This window comes from Muscardinus avellanarius, assembly GCF_963383645.1.
Source record: "Muscardinus avellanarius genome assembly, chromosome: 1".
Taxonomy (NCBI): Eukaryota; Metazoa; Chordata; class Mammalia; order Rodentia; family Gliridae; genus Muscardinus; species Muscardinus avellanarius.
This window is the reverse complement of record NC_137786.1, coordinates 99,320,390-99,332,988: the sequence shown is the minus strand read 5'-3', so window position 1 is coordinate 99,332,988 and position 12,599 is coordinate 99,320,390. Positions and strand designations below refer to the sequence as shown.

Sequence of the window (12,599 nt, the reverse complement as noted above, 5' to 3'; positions counted from 1 at the left end):
AAGAGAGCTAACCTAAGAATAATTGGAATAGAGGAGGGAAAAGAAAGTGAAACCAAAGGGATCAACAATCTCTTCAAGGAAGTAATAGCAGAAAATTTTCCAGACATAGAGCAAGAGGTCGATACGCAGGTCCAGGAAACTTATAGAACTCCCTTTAGACAAGATCAGAGAAGAGGATCTCCACGCCACATAATTGTCAAAATGACCAATGTGGAAGCCAAGCAGAGAATCCTAAAGGCAACAAAAACAAAGGGCCAAGTGACATTCAGAGGCAAACCAATTAGAATCACTCCAGACTTCCCAAACCAAGTCATGAGAGCCAGAAGGGCTTGGAGTAACATATTCCAAACTCTGAAAGAAAACAACTTCCAGCCAAAAATTTCCTACCCAGCAAAACTTTCTATCAAATTAGATGGAAAAATAAGAAGCTTCCATGACAAACAGAAACTGAAGGAATTTATGTCTTCAAAACCAGCACTAGAGAAAATACTCAAAGAGATTAACTACAAAGAAGAAATAGATAACACACACCAGAACCAGAGAAACAAGATTTTCCATCCAATAGACAACTAAGATTGGTTATCTGTGGAGATTCATTATTTATGTTAGTCTTTTACCTATCTCTAAATTATATTGTTTGCCTTTATTGTTGTTAATTTTTAGGATTCCTATTTGGAATATTAATATACCTTCAGATATAGCATTTGGAAATATTTTATCCCATTCTATTAGTAACTTTTAACTCTGTTTACATTGTCTTTGGATATACAATATTTTTTTATTTTTTAGGGAGTTTGTATACTCTTCTGTTGCCTGTGCCATTGAAATCATATCCAAGAAATCACTGCCAATTTCCATGTTGTGAGGTTTTATGACCCAGATTTTCTTCTAAAAGTTTATAGTCTTAAGATTTATATTTAGGTCTTTTATCTATTTTGAGTTAATACTTGTATATGGGATTAGGTAAGGGTCCAATTTTATTCTTTTCCATGTAATTATTATTTTTCAACAATATTTAGTTAAAAGATTATTATTTCCACCACCAAATGTTCGTGGAAACCTTGTCAAAAATAACTTGACAATATAGGGAAGAATTTAGCTCTAGGCTTTTATTTAACTCCAATGGTTTATATATCTGCCTTTAGAATAGTACTACACTGTTTCAATTATTGTAGCTTTATATGGTTTGAAATCAGAAAATATGTATCTTCTAGCTTTGTTCTTTTTCAAGATCGTTTTGGGTATCTAGAATCCATATTCCATATTAGGATAGATTTTTTTCTGAAAAATAAATATATAAATATATGATAGTTTTACCTAAAAAAAATAGAAAAAAAATATTCTCTGGTAAGAAAGAAAGCAAAAAGAAATATTGAAATGTTATCTTTAAGTCATCAAAAGCTTGGTATCAGACAAATGAAACTGTTATGTGAGATTATCATTTTTAATTTTGGATAAATTGCTATAATACTAGATGTCAACCACTAAGCCAAGCATGGGAAGGAGGGATGGGGAGAGAATGGGGTGGGGATCGGGTGGGGGCTGACTGGGTGATGTGTGCATGTATGTCTACAAAAGTTTGTATCCCACTATGATGTATGAATACAGTGCACCAATAAAAAAGAAAAAGAAAAAAAGAAATCAAAAACTGCCCGGCGTGGTGGTGCTTGCTTGTAATTTCAGCATTTGGGAGGCTGAGACAGGAGGATCGTGGTTCAAGGACAGCCTCAGCTACTTAGTGATGAGGCCCTTTGCAACTCAGACCCTGTTTCAAAATAAAGAATGAAAAATAGGGCTGGGGGTATAGCTCGGTGGTAAAATGCCCCTGGGCCCCAGTACCAGAAAAAAAAAAAAATCATAAAAACTAGAGTGAACCTGGAGGCACACACTTGTAATCCCTTTACCTGGGAGGCTGAGACAGGAGAATGGCAGGTTTGAGGACAGCCTCAGCTACTTAGGCCCTTTGCAACTCAGTGAAACCCTGTTTCAAAATATAGAATGAGAAATAGGGCTGGGGGTATAGCTCAGTGGTAGAATGCCCCTGGGGCCCCAGTACCAGAAAAAAAAAATCATAAAAACTAGAGTGAGCCTGGGGGCACACACTTGTAATCCCTGTACTTGGGAGGCTGAGACAGGACGATGGCAGGTTCAAGGACAGCTTTAGCTACTTAGACACTGCAACTTAGTGAGACCCTGCTTCAAAAAAAAAAAAAGAATAAAAAATAGGGCTGGGAGTATAGTTCAGAGGTAGAAAACCCCTGGATTCTATCTCCAGTGCCACAAAAAAATAAATAAATAAAAAAAATAAAGACTAAAAAAGCTAAGGATGTGCTTCAGAAGTAGAATGCCCCTGGGTTCAATCCTAGTATTGATATAAAATAAAAGAATTAAGGCCGGGTGTGGTGGTACACCCCTGTAATCTTAATACTTGGGAGGCTGAGACTGGAGGATTGCAGCTTGAGGAGAGCCTCAGCAAGTAGGCAGACTCATTAACCTAGCACACCCTGTTTCAAAATGAGAGTTAAAAATCTTGGGAGCCAGGCATGGTGGTGCACACTTGTAATCCCAGCATTTAGGAGGCGGAGACACAGCTGGGAGGCTGAAACAGGAGGATCATGGTTCAAAGACAACCTCAGCTACTTAGTTGAGGCCCTTTGCAACTCAGTGAGACCCTGTTTCAAAATAAAGAATAAAAAATTAGGGCTGAGGTGTAGCTTGGAGGTAGAATGACCCTGGGTTCCATCCCTAGTACCACCAAAAAAAAAAAAAAAGTTTTATTGAGCACATTCCTGTAATCCCCAGTACTAGGGAGGCTGAGACAGGAGAATTGAAGTTTCTCTGCCAGCCTCAGCTACTTAGGTCCTCCACAATTTAGTGAGACTGTTTCAAAATAAAGGATTAAAAAATAGGGCTGGGGGTGTAGCTTGGAGGTAGAATGCCCCTGGGCTAAATCCTCAGCACCTTAATTAATTAATAAACAAACCCTGGGTTCACTCTCCAGTAACAAAACTGTGTTTAAAATTTTGTTTTCTTTTTTGTAGTAGTAGGGATTGAAACTGGGGGCATTTTACCTCAGATCTATACCCCCCCACACCTGGCTCCAGCTCAAAAAAATCTTTTAAATGTGAAATTTGATTTGTAATAGTACAGGAACCATCTGAGTTTGTTGGTTTCTTCTATACCAGCTTGAGCTAAGTGAGTACAATAAAGTGAAATGATATGGTTCTCAACTCTGACTTCACAATCAATTAGGAAGATTTTTTCCTTAACCTTTGATACTGAGTTCTACCTTCAGTTATTCTAATTTATTTGGTTTGGGTGGAGTTTATGCTTTGGTATTATCTAAAAGCTCCCCAACTGATTTTAATTTGCAGCCAAAGCTGGAAAACTTTTTTTTTGGTGGTACTGGGGGTGAAACCCAGAGACTTTCTACCTCTGGGCTATACTCCCAGATCTTTTTTTTTTATATATTTTATTTGGAAACAGGGTCTCACTAAGTTTCTGAGAACCTCACTAAGTAGCTTAGGCTGGCTTTGAAGCTATGAGATCCTCCTGTCTCAGCCTCCTAAGTGTAGAGATTACAAGCGTGCGCCACCATGCCTGGCTGGAAAACTACTAAGAATATAATGAATTAATTGTACCCTTTTAAATAGTGTTTTCTTTTCATTTCAATTATAGGCCTGAATTACTGGAACAACTTTGGAAAGCCAGAGCTGAAAAAAAGAAACTCCGTAGAACATTACGGGAATTTGAAGAAGCATTTTATCAACAAAATGGAAGGTATAACATTATTTTATGCTTCAAAGCCCTGTATTGTTAATGACTGGAAAAAGTCTAAGAAAATATCTTATGGTTCATCCTAGCTCAAGTCTTAGTTGACCTGCAGTAATTTGGGGTTCTGGAGTGTGCAAGTTGGTAGTGCTGGGGATCAGACTCAGAGCCTTGTGCATACTAGGCAAATGCCTACCACTGAACTACATCCTATGCTGAAATGATTCTGTCATTCTAGGTCCTTGCCATTTAGGGCAGTAGTTGTGAATTGAGAGTTTTATCTTTTTAAAAAGGATCCCATATGCCGGGCGTGGTGGCGCACACTTGTAATCCCTGCACTTGGGAGGCTGAGACAGGATCGCACGGGTTCGAAGCCAGCCTCAGCTACTTAGTGAGGCTTTCAGCAACTTAGTGAGACCCTATTTCCAAATAAAAAATATAAAAAAGGTCTGGGAGTATAGCCCAGAGGTAGAAAGCCTCTGGGTTCCACCCCCAGTACCACCAAAAAAAAAAAAAGATCCCATAATAGGATTGGTATTCTCAACTAGTTTGTAGTCTCCATTTTTATACTGATACTATTATCCTTAGGCTACATGTTGGGTCATTCCAGGCTCTTGTTTCAAAGGTGTGTAGCAATATTACAGTCATGTGGCTCTTGTAAAACTATATGGCGTATGCCTTTATCTAACTAGCATATTGTATAGTTGACCCTGTGGGGGTTTTGGGTGGTTTTTTGGTACAAAGGATCGAAACTAGAGCCTGCACATACTAAACAAGCCCTTTTGTACTTAGCTTAATTCCTAGCTCCACCCCACCATTTTTATTTTATTTATTTATTTATTTATTTATTTATTTATTTATTGGTGGTACTGCAAATTGAACCCACCCTATTTTTTATTCTTTATTTTGAAACGTCACACTAAGTTGCAGAGAGCCTCACTATAAGTAGCTGAGGCTAGATTCAAATTTGAGATTCTCCTATATCGAATTGTAATCCCAAGTAATGGGATTACAGGCATATACCACCACACCTACTCCGGGGCCCTTTCTTTTTTTTTTTAATTTTAATATATTTTATTTGGAAACAGGGTCTCATTAAGTTACTGAGAGCCTCACTAAGTAGCTGAGGCTTCAAACCTGTGCAGTCCTCCTGTCTCACCACGCCCGGCTCTTAAATTTTTTTTTTGAGAAGTCTCACTAAGTTGTCCATAATGGCCTTTAACTTTTGTTCTTCTGCCTCAGTCTCCCAAGTAACTGAGATTACAGTAATGTGCCACCATGCCTGGTTCCTGGGACATTTAAAATAAGAAAAAATATATATATATATTTTTTGGTGGTACTGACATTCCTGGAAACCCTTCTACCTCCGGGCTACATTCCCAGACCTATTTTACACTTTTTTATTTGGAAACAAGGTCTCTGAAGCCAGTAAGGCTGGCTTCAAACCTGCACGATCCTCCTGTTTCTGCCTCCCAAGCGCGGGGATTATAAGCACGCGCCACCATACCTGGCCAGAAAAATACATTTTAATGAAGATGATGGCCAGAAATGAGGGCTAAATATCTAAGTCTCAGAAACTTTTTTCCAAGTAACTGGTTGGTCACACCAAACCAATAGCTTTACTCCATATTTCAAATGTTTATACTTGAAATTTCCTCTGGTTTGAGAATCTCCTGTATAGATTGGCATATATGATTAAGAAGATCTAAGAGCTGGGGGTATGACTCAGTGGTAGAGTACTTGCCTAACATTAATGAACCTGGGTTCAATCACCAGAAAAAGAAAAAGGAAAAACCTAAAGTATAGGAATCCATTTTCTGAGTGCTTTCTATTTGTTTCTATTATTGGAAGAAATTTTTGCTTATAATTGTAGTTAGGAAGATATGATACTTTAGTGATTAAACTGAATTGCGTTTGGCCATTAATGTAAAATTAGTAAACTACTCTGTTACAGGCAAGATGTTAAATCTTAATTCACTGGAGCCACAGTTAACTAAATGTGTGAAATAAATGGGTGGCTTTATAGCCTTAAATAGGCAACAGGTCTGGCAGAGTTTAGCACTGTATGTCCTTTTTTTTGGGGGGGAGGGGTCTGGGGATGGAACCCAGAGGCACTTTACCTCTGAGCTACACCCTCTGCCCTATTTTTTATTTTTTATTTTGAAACAAGGTCTCTCTCACTAAGTTGCGGAGGGTCTCACTAAGTAGCTGAGACTGTCTGCAAACCGTGATCATCAGGTCTCAGCCTCCCAAATGCTGGGATTACAAGCGTGTGTCACCATGCCCGGCTAGCACTGTATGTCTTATTAAAATACTGGTCGCCGGGCATGGGGGTGCACGCTTGTAATCCCCGTGCTTGGGAGGCAGAGACAGGAGGATTGCGTGGGTTCGAAGCCAGCCTCGCTGGTTTAAGAGACCTTGTTTCCAAATAAAAAAATATAAAATAGGTCTGGGAGTGCAACCCGGAGGTAGAAGGGTTTCCAGGAACCCCAGTACCACCAAAAAAAAAAAAAAAAAATACTGGTTGACTCTAGTTTTCCAACACTGATCATTGATAAAAGAAGTACAAGTCAGACGTGGTGGCGCATGCGTATAATCCCAGCACTTGAGAGGTTGAGACAGGAGGATCGCACAGGTTTGAAGCCAGCCTCAGCTACTGAGTGAGGCTCTCAGCAACTTAGTGAGACCCTGTTTCCAAATAAAGTATAAAATAGGTCTGGGAGTATAGCCTGGAGGTAGAAAGCCCCTGAGTTCTGCCCCTAATACCACCAAAAAAGAAAAGTACAGCATGTAATCTATTAGAAAATTTCATTAAAAAAATAGAAGTACTTTAGGAATGTGTTTTGGAGGAGATGAGAAAATTAGCATGATATCCTTTTTTCTTACAGAGAAACTTTTTATTTGGACTTATAGATAGTACCATTGTATCTCATATTAGGACAGCTTCTGAGATTTTTCCAGGTGGTCTCTAGATTTTATTTTCTCCCCTAGGAATGCCCAGAAAGAGGATTATGTTCCAGTACTTGAGGAATACAGGGAATACAAGAAAATCAAAGCCAAGCTTAGGCTTCTTGAAGTTCTTACCATTTTATTTTCTCCCCTAGGAATGCCCAGAAAGAGGATCGTGTTCCAGTGCTTGAGGAATACAGGGAATACAAGAAAATCAAAGCCAAGCTTAGGCTTCTTGAAGTTCTTATCAGCAAACAAGATTCTTCAAAATCCATATAAAATAAGCTTCTTGAAAAGTCACACCATAAAGTCAGTTGTATTCCTTGAAGCTATCATCATGTGTACTTGGCTGATACTTGAGTTCATTTTGTCAGGCACTCAGAGAATCTTATTTTGTATGTGGTTGTGGTACCACTAAACGAATGATGGGAGGGTAAGTAGGCCCTCTCCTAGGGAGTGTAAGTGATATTCCATTTCTAACCACAGACTGTCCTCTTCACTTTTAGCAAACACGCAGCTTCCTTCATTGTTTTGTACTACAGATACATCCTATTAGCAAAAGACTAGAATTTTATCTCTTCAACTTCAAGAACTTTGGAAATACAAAGCTTTTTGTTATTACTGATGTTTTTTTCATTACTGAAGAAATTGAGAGGAAAATCTTCACACTGAATTCTTCAGTTGCCTTTTTCTTACAGAATGACTGAAAATTTGAAAGAAAAGCCTATAAAAGTGCACATATGCAACTGTGTTCTATGTTATCCTAGAAAACCAAAATCAAACTGTGGAACACCTTTCTGTTTAATTCCCAAAGTGACACCTTTTCACAGGTAGTATAGTATGTTAGCAAAATTTTGCAGTTCATTGGTCACACAGCTCTTGGATGAAGATAGCAGTGGGTAGACCAAAAAGTGACCTTGCTTAGTCTGTTGGAAACACGCACCACACAGAACACACAGAACTGAATCATATCACATGCTGCCTATGGGACTCAAGTTACTGTTTGTTCCTAAGTTAGTGTTTATCAGCTGGTGATGATGTGACTTGTCTGGATCAAATCCTGCGTTCTTCCCCATCTCCAGATAATGTGAGAAAATAGCCATGTCAGTATGTAGGAACTCTGATGGTGCTCAGATTTGTGTGTTTAATCAAATGGGCCTAAGTTGGCAAGAGAATCATCATGCCTGAGTAAATCCTAACAAGGGCTATACCACTGCATTTTTACATGTGTCTTCAGGGGGCTGCATCTTTTTTTAATCCATACAAAAAATTCAATTCTAAAGCAACCACCTTTTGCTCAATTACATGCTGTTTAAAGCAGCCATTTACAGGATGTGTAGTGGTATGCTCCTTGTCTTATACTCTTAGCATATCTTATTTCTTTGGCTTTGCATGGCCTTTCTCAAGGTATCCTTCTGGTATCATTCTGCTGATTATTTTTATGGAATGGTGACTTCATTTGTGTTAACAGTAAAACAGCAGATTTGTGTCAGGCTTAATCTATTCATTTTGTTTATTTCCTGGTGCTTTTTTGAATTGATGAGTGTCTCACTTTGTGCCCATATTCTGCATGCAGTGACTCATGCATGGTTTTCTTAACTAGCTAATATTAAAAGTTTGTTTTATACAAAAATAGAATTTTGCAACATCCTTTAATCAGGTGAGGGAAGCATGACCCTCATACTCTGGCACTATTCCATAGTAAGCACATGAAGTAGTTTGATAGAGTGTTTCTAGTACTTCACATTTCATGTGTGTGTGTGCAATGCCTTTTTTGGAAGGGAGGGAAAAATCCAGCAGTAGTGAATGTGTAGCTGAGGAATAAAAAAAAGCACTAACTCCAGCCCTTTTTGTGTGATTTCCTTTTGATATAATGTAATTATTCATAGTATATTCCTAGAAAAGTAAAATTGAAAATGCCAAAAGATGTATCATTTTGAATTGAATCCATCCTGCAGTGTACATTTCAATTAATTTCTTTCTGTCTCCAGGCAGGAGTGTAACATCTAATTTTATGTGCACTGTGTATTGTTTTATATAAATGTCTTATTTTATATTCCACATTCAAAATGTCCATATGCACTATTTAAATGTTTTAAATAATATATTCCTTCTTTATAATGCTAAATCTATTTGAGTACCATATTTTTATAAGTCAGTAGCCTGACTGTTTTCATTATAGAATTAACAGCTGCTTCATGACGTTGGTTATTCAATGTTAATGTTTGGCTGTGAGTAGGAATAGGTAAAAGTGGCATGGCAGCACTTATGCTGTGTGATAGTATTGTGTAGATGGTAGAATTAGGCAGTTTGTGATAGTTTTATTTCACATTTAAAAACTATATCTATATACAAATATATAGATATATGCCTACCAGTATAATTGCATTGCTGTGTCTTGCACTTCATTGTATAGACTTTTGTAATAAAAGAACCTTAATGTTCTAAGTCATTGTAAATGTATGTTTTTCCAACTGGTGTTAAAAAGAAAAAAGTTGAGACCTTAAATGTTCTCTTGCCTTAATGTTTTTGGCTTGCTAAAATTATGCCACCTTAGGAATCACATCAGGAGATGCCAGGGCTATTAAACAATTTGGCAGGACACAGTTCTGGGAGTGATGAGACTGGCAAAGGCCATTGGTTGCTTCCCTTGTGGATATCTAAGGAGGAGCTTGTAGTCAGCAGAATAGTTATCATTTTGTATTGCAGTGAATTATCCTACTAAGAAAACTTGATATATAGTTTCTGCCTGAGAAAGGTATGCCGTAATTTGACGTTTTTCTCCTCCAGTTCTAGTGATTAGTCTTAGGTCCTTGTTCATAATAGGCAAATGCTTTATCATCCAGCTACATCCACATTTATTTTAAGATAGCATCTCACTGAACTGCTCAGAATGGCTTCAAACTTGTAATCCTCCTACCTCAGCCTCCCAAGTATGATTATTGGTATGCACAGTGCACCTATCTGGTACTGATTTTTTTGTTTGTTTTGGTTTTGAAGATTGAACCTACAGGCATTCTACCTCTGAGCTACACCCCCAGTCTTTTTTATTTTTTATTTTGAAATATGGTCTCACTAGGTTGTTGAGGGTCTTGCTACATTGCTAAGGCTGTCCTCTAACCTACAATTCTTCTGTCTCAGCCTCTCAAGTACTGGGATTACAGGTGTGCACCACCACACCTGACTTTGGTACTGATTTTAAAATTCCTTTATTTGCTGAACATAGTAGTGTGAGCCTCTAGTCCCAGCTACTTTTGAGGCTGAGATAGGTGGATTCCTTGAGCCCAGGGTTTGAGGCCAGCCTGGGCAACATAGCTAGACCCTACCTCAAAAAATAGTCTTTATTCAATTGAAGTTTTAAAATCCAGTGACTACTGAGCACTAATGTATAAGTTGAGTGCTAGGGGCTTGGAGAAACATGCTATTCTAGGGGGCTTACGTAGCCTAGAACTTTTTTTTTTTTTTTTTTTTTTGGTGGTACTGGGGGTGGAACCCAGAGGCTTTCTACCTCCGGACTATACTCCCAGACCTATTTTTGAAAACAGGGTCTCACTAAGTTACTGGGAGCCTCACTAAGTAGCTGAGGCTGGCTTCAAACCTGTGCGGTCCTCCTGTCTCAGCCTCCCAAGTGCGGGGATTACAAGCGTGCACCACTATGCCCGGCTCTAGCCTAGAACATTTTGAAGTTTCCCTCCATTTTCCAAAATACCAGACATACAGAATTTTCCAACCAGACAAATAATGGTCTTGCAGCACCCTCATTTACTCTTTCCACACATAACTTATGACCCTGATAAACACCTGCCTTGTTCTTTATATTTGATTGTGATACTTTAAAAACTATCTAGATGAAATTTTGAAGATACTAATTATTTTTTTTCTTTTTTTTTTTTTAACAGTACTGGATTCTGATTGAACCCAGGGCCTTTCTACCTCCAAGCTATTTTGTGTGTGTGTGTGTGTGTGTGTGTGTGTGTGTGTGTGTGTGTGTGTGTGTTTTACTGGGGATTGAACCCAGGAGCATTCTACCTCTGAGCTACATTCCTCTATTTATTATTCTTTATTTTGAAACAGGGTCTCACTTAGTTGCGGAGGGCCTCACTAAGTAGCTGAGCCTGGCTGGCAACTGCGATCCTCCTGTCTCAGCCTCCCAAGTACTGGAATTAAAAGTGCACCATGCCTGGCACTACTAATGAAGTTTCTCTATTTGGCTGTCAGTTTGCTCTTTTATACTTTTTAATATAATGGCTTTCCAGAATATTAAACCATTATTAATTTATCTATGGCCAGAAGAAATGATGCAAAGCGCAGTGTATGATGGTCGTGAAAGCACCAACGGGGTTTTTTTTTTTTTTTTTTTTTTTTTTTTTTGCGTGTCTGGGGATGGAACCTAGGGGCATTTGACCTCTAAGCTATACCCCTACCCCCTGCCCTATTTTTATTTATTTTGAAACAGGGTCTCACTAGGTTGCAGAGGGCCTAAGTAGCTGAGGCTGTCTGCAAACCGCGATCCTGTAGTCTTAGCCTCCTGAATGCTGGGATTTCGAGCCTGCGCCACCACTCCCAGCCACCAACAGTATTTATACTCTGTGAGAAAATACTCTTTCTACACTCACTTTTTTTGGGGGGCAGTACTGGGAATTGAACCCAAGAGCATTCTTCCTCTGAGCTACACCCCTAGTCCTATTTTTTATTTTTTGAAACAGTGTCTCACTAAGTTGAAAAGAGTCTCATTAAGTAGCTGAGGCTGGCTATAACCCTGCCCCCTGCCATCCTCCTATCTCAGCTTCCCAAGTCCTGGGATTGAGAGCATGTGCCACGTGCCTGGCCCCGCCTACCTACTGAGCTATTAAATGGAAATCTGCCCCGTAGACTAGAAATGCTGTTTTGTTCCAGTGTGTGTACAAAGGAGGCATGTTGTAACAGTGTGGATTGTATAATGGGTCCTATGCAGCACTTAATTCCTGGAAATCATTTAATAATTATAAGTGACCTTAAGGATAGTTTGATGGTAGGTAGGTAGTGCTTTTGGAGTATCTGCAACAGGGACAAGTTTAGGAAACGATTCAGAACATGGCTAAGCCTTTGTCAGAAATGCTTTGTGACTGCATCAGCTTCTCACCTCCATTAGTCTCAGTGTTGTAGAGCCGAAAGCTTTCTCATCACTTGGTTTAATTTTAAATTGACGTAGCATAATTCCTTCTCCAGCTCCACAGCATATAAAAAGAGTCTAGAAGATAAGAGATAGTAGAGAATGAGTAATAGACCTTTTTTGTTTAAATACAACAAGTTATTAGTGCTTGTTGTGGAATGCACTGAGAGGGAAGACAGTGCGGTAAGCTGAAATATGCCTCATCTGCTGTGCTTATCTGAGATTAATGGGCGGGTGCAGCAGTACATGCCTGTAATCCCAGTACTTGGGATTCTGAGACAGGAGGATTAGAGGTTTGAGGCCATCCTTGGAAACCTAGCAAAACTCTTTTACAAAATAAAAAAAAATAGCCATACTTAGGAGACTGAGACCGGGTCACAGGTTCAAAGACAGCCTCAGCAAGTGGTAAGGCTCATCAGCCTAGTGAGACCCTGTTTCAAAAAAATGAACATTTAAAAGCAGGGCTGGCCAGGTGTGGTGGCGCACGCTTGTAATCCCCGCGCTTGGGTAACCCCCGCGCTTGGGAAGCCGAGACAGGATTGCACAGGTTTGAAGCCAGCTACACGCTTAAGAGACCCTGTTTCCTAAAAAAAAAAAAGTACAAAATAGGCCTGGGAGTGTAGCCTGAAGGCAGAAGGGCTTCCAGGAACCCCAGTACCACAAAAAATCATACATACATACATACATACATACATGCATACATACATACATACATGCATACATACAT

The 12,599-nt window shown here is 39.1% G+C and overlaps 2 protein-coding genes across 13 annotated transcripts in view; one reads left to right on the top strand and one right to left on the bottom strand.

Annotated features, from left to right (window-relative positions):
* The window catches only part of FAM13B (family with sequence similarity 13 member B), a gene marked incomplete at both ends in the record, with an annotated part of 70,359 nt that extends 63,360 nt beyond the window's left edge, over nucleotides 1-6,999 (top strand). For all 12 annotated transcript variants that reach the window (XM_080689481.1, XM_080689475.1, XM_080689473.1 and 9 more), the window contains 2 exons: nucleotides 3,679-3,780; nucleotides 6,876-6,999. In XM_080689481.1, the coding sequence (XP_080545607.1) occupies nucleotides 3,679-3,780; nucleotides 6,876-6,999 (226 nt within the window). The remainder of the gene's footprint in view (nucleotides 1-3,678; nucleotides 3,781-6,875) is intronic.
* A 4,854-nt stretch (nucleotides 7,000-11,853) lies between these two features.
* PKD2L2 (polycystin 2 like 2, transient receptor potential cation channel) overlaps nucleotides 11,854-12,599 on the bottom strand; it is a gene marked incomplete at both ends in the record, with an annotated part of 58,347 nt that continues 57,601 nt past the window's right edge. Inside the window, one exon of the mRNA XM_080710337.1 lies at nucleotides 11,854-11,950. Within this exon, the coding sequence (XP_080566463.1) occupies nucleotides 11,854-11,950 (97 nt within the window). The remainder of the gene's footprint in view (nucleotides 11,951-12,599) is intronic.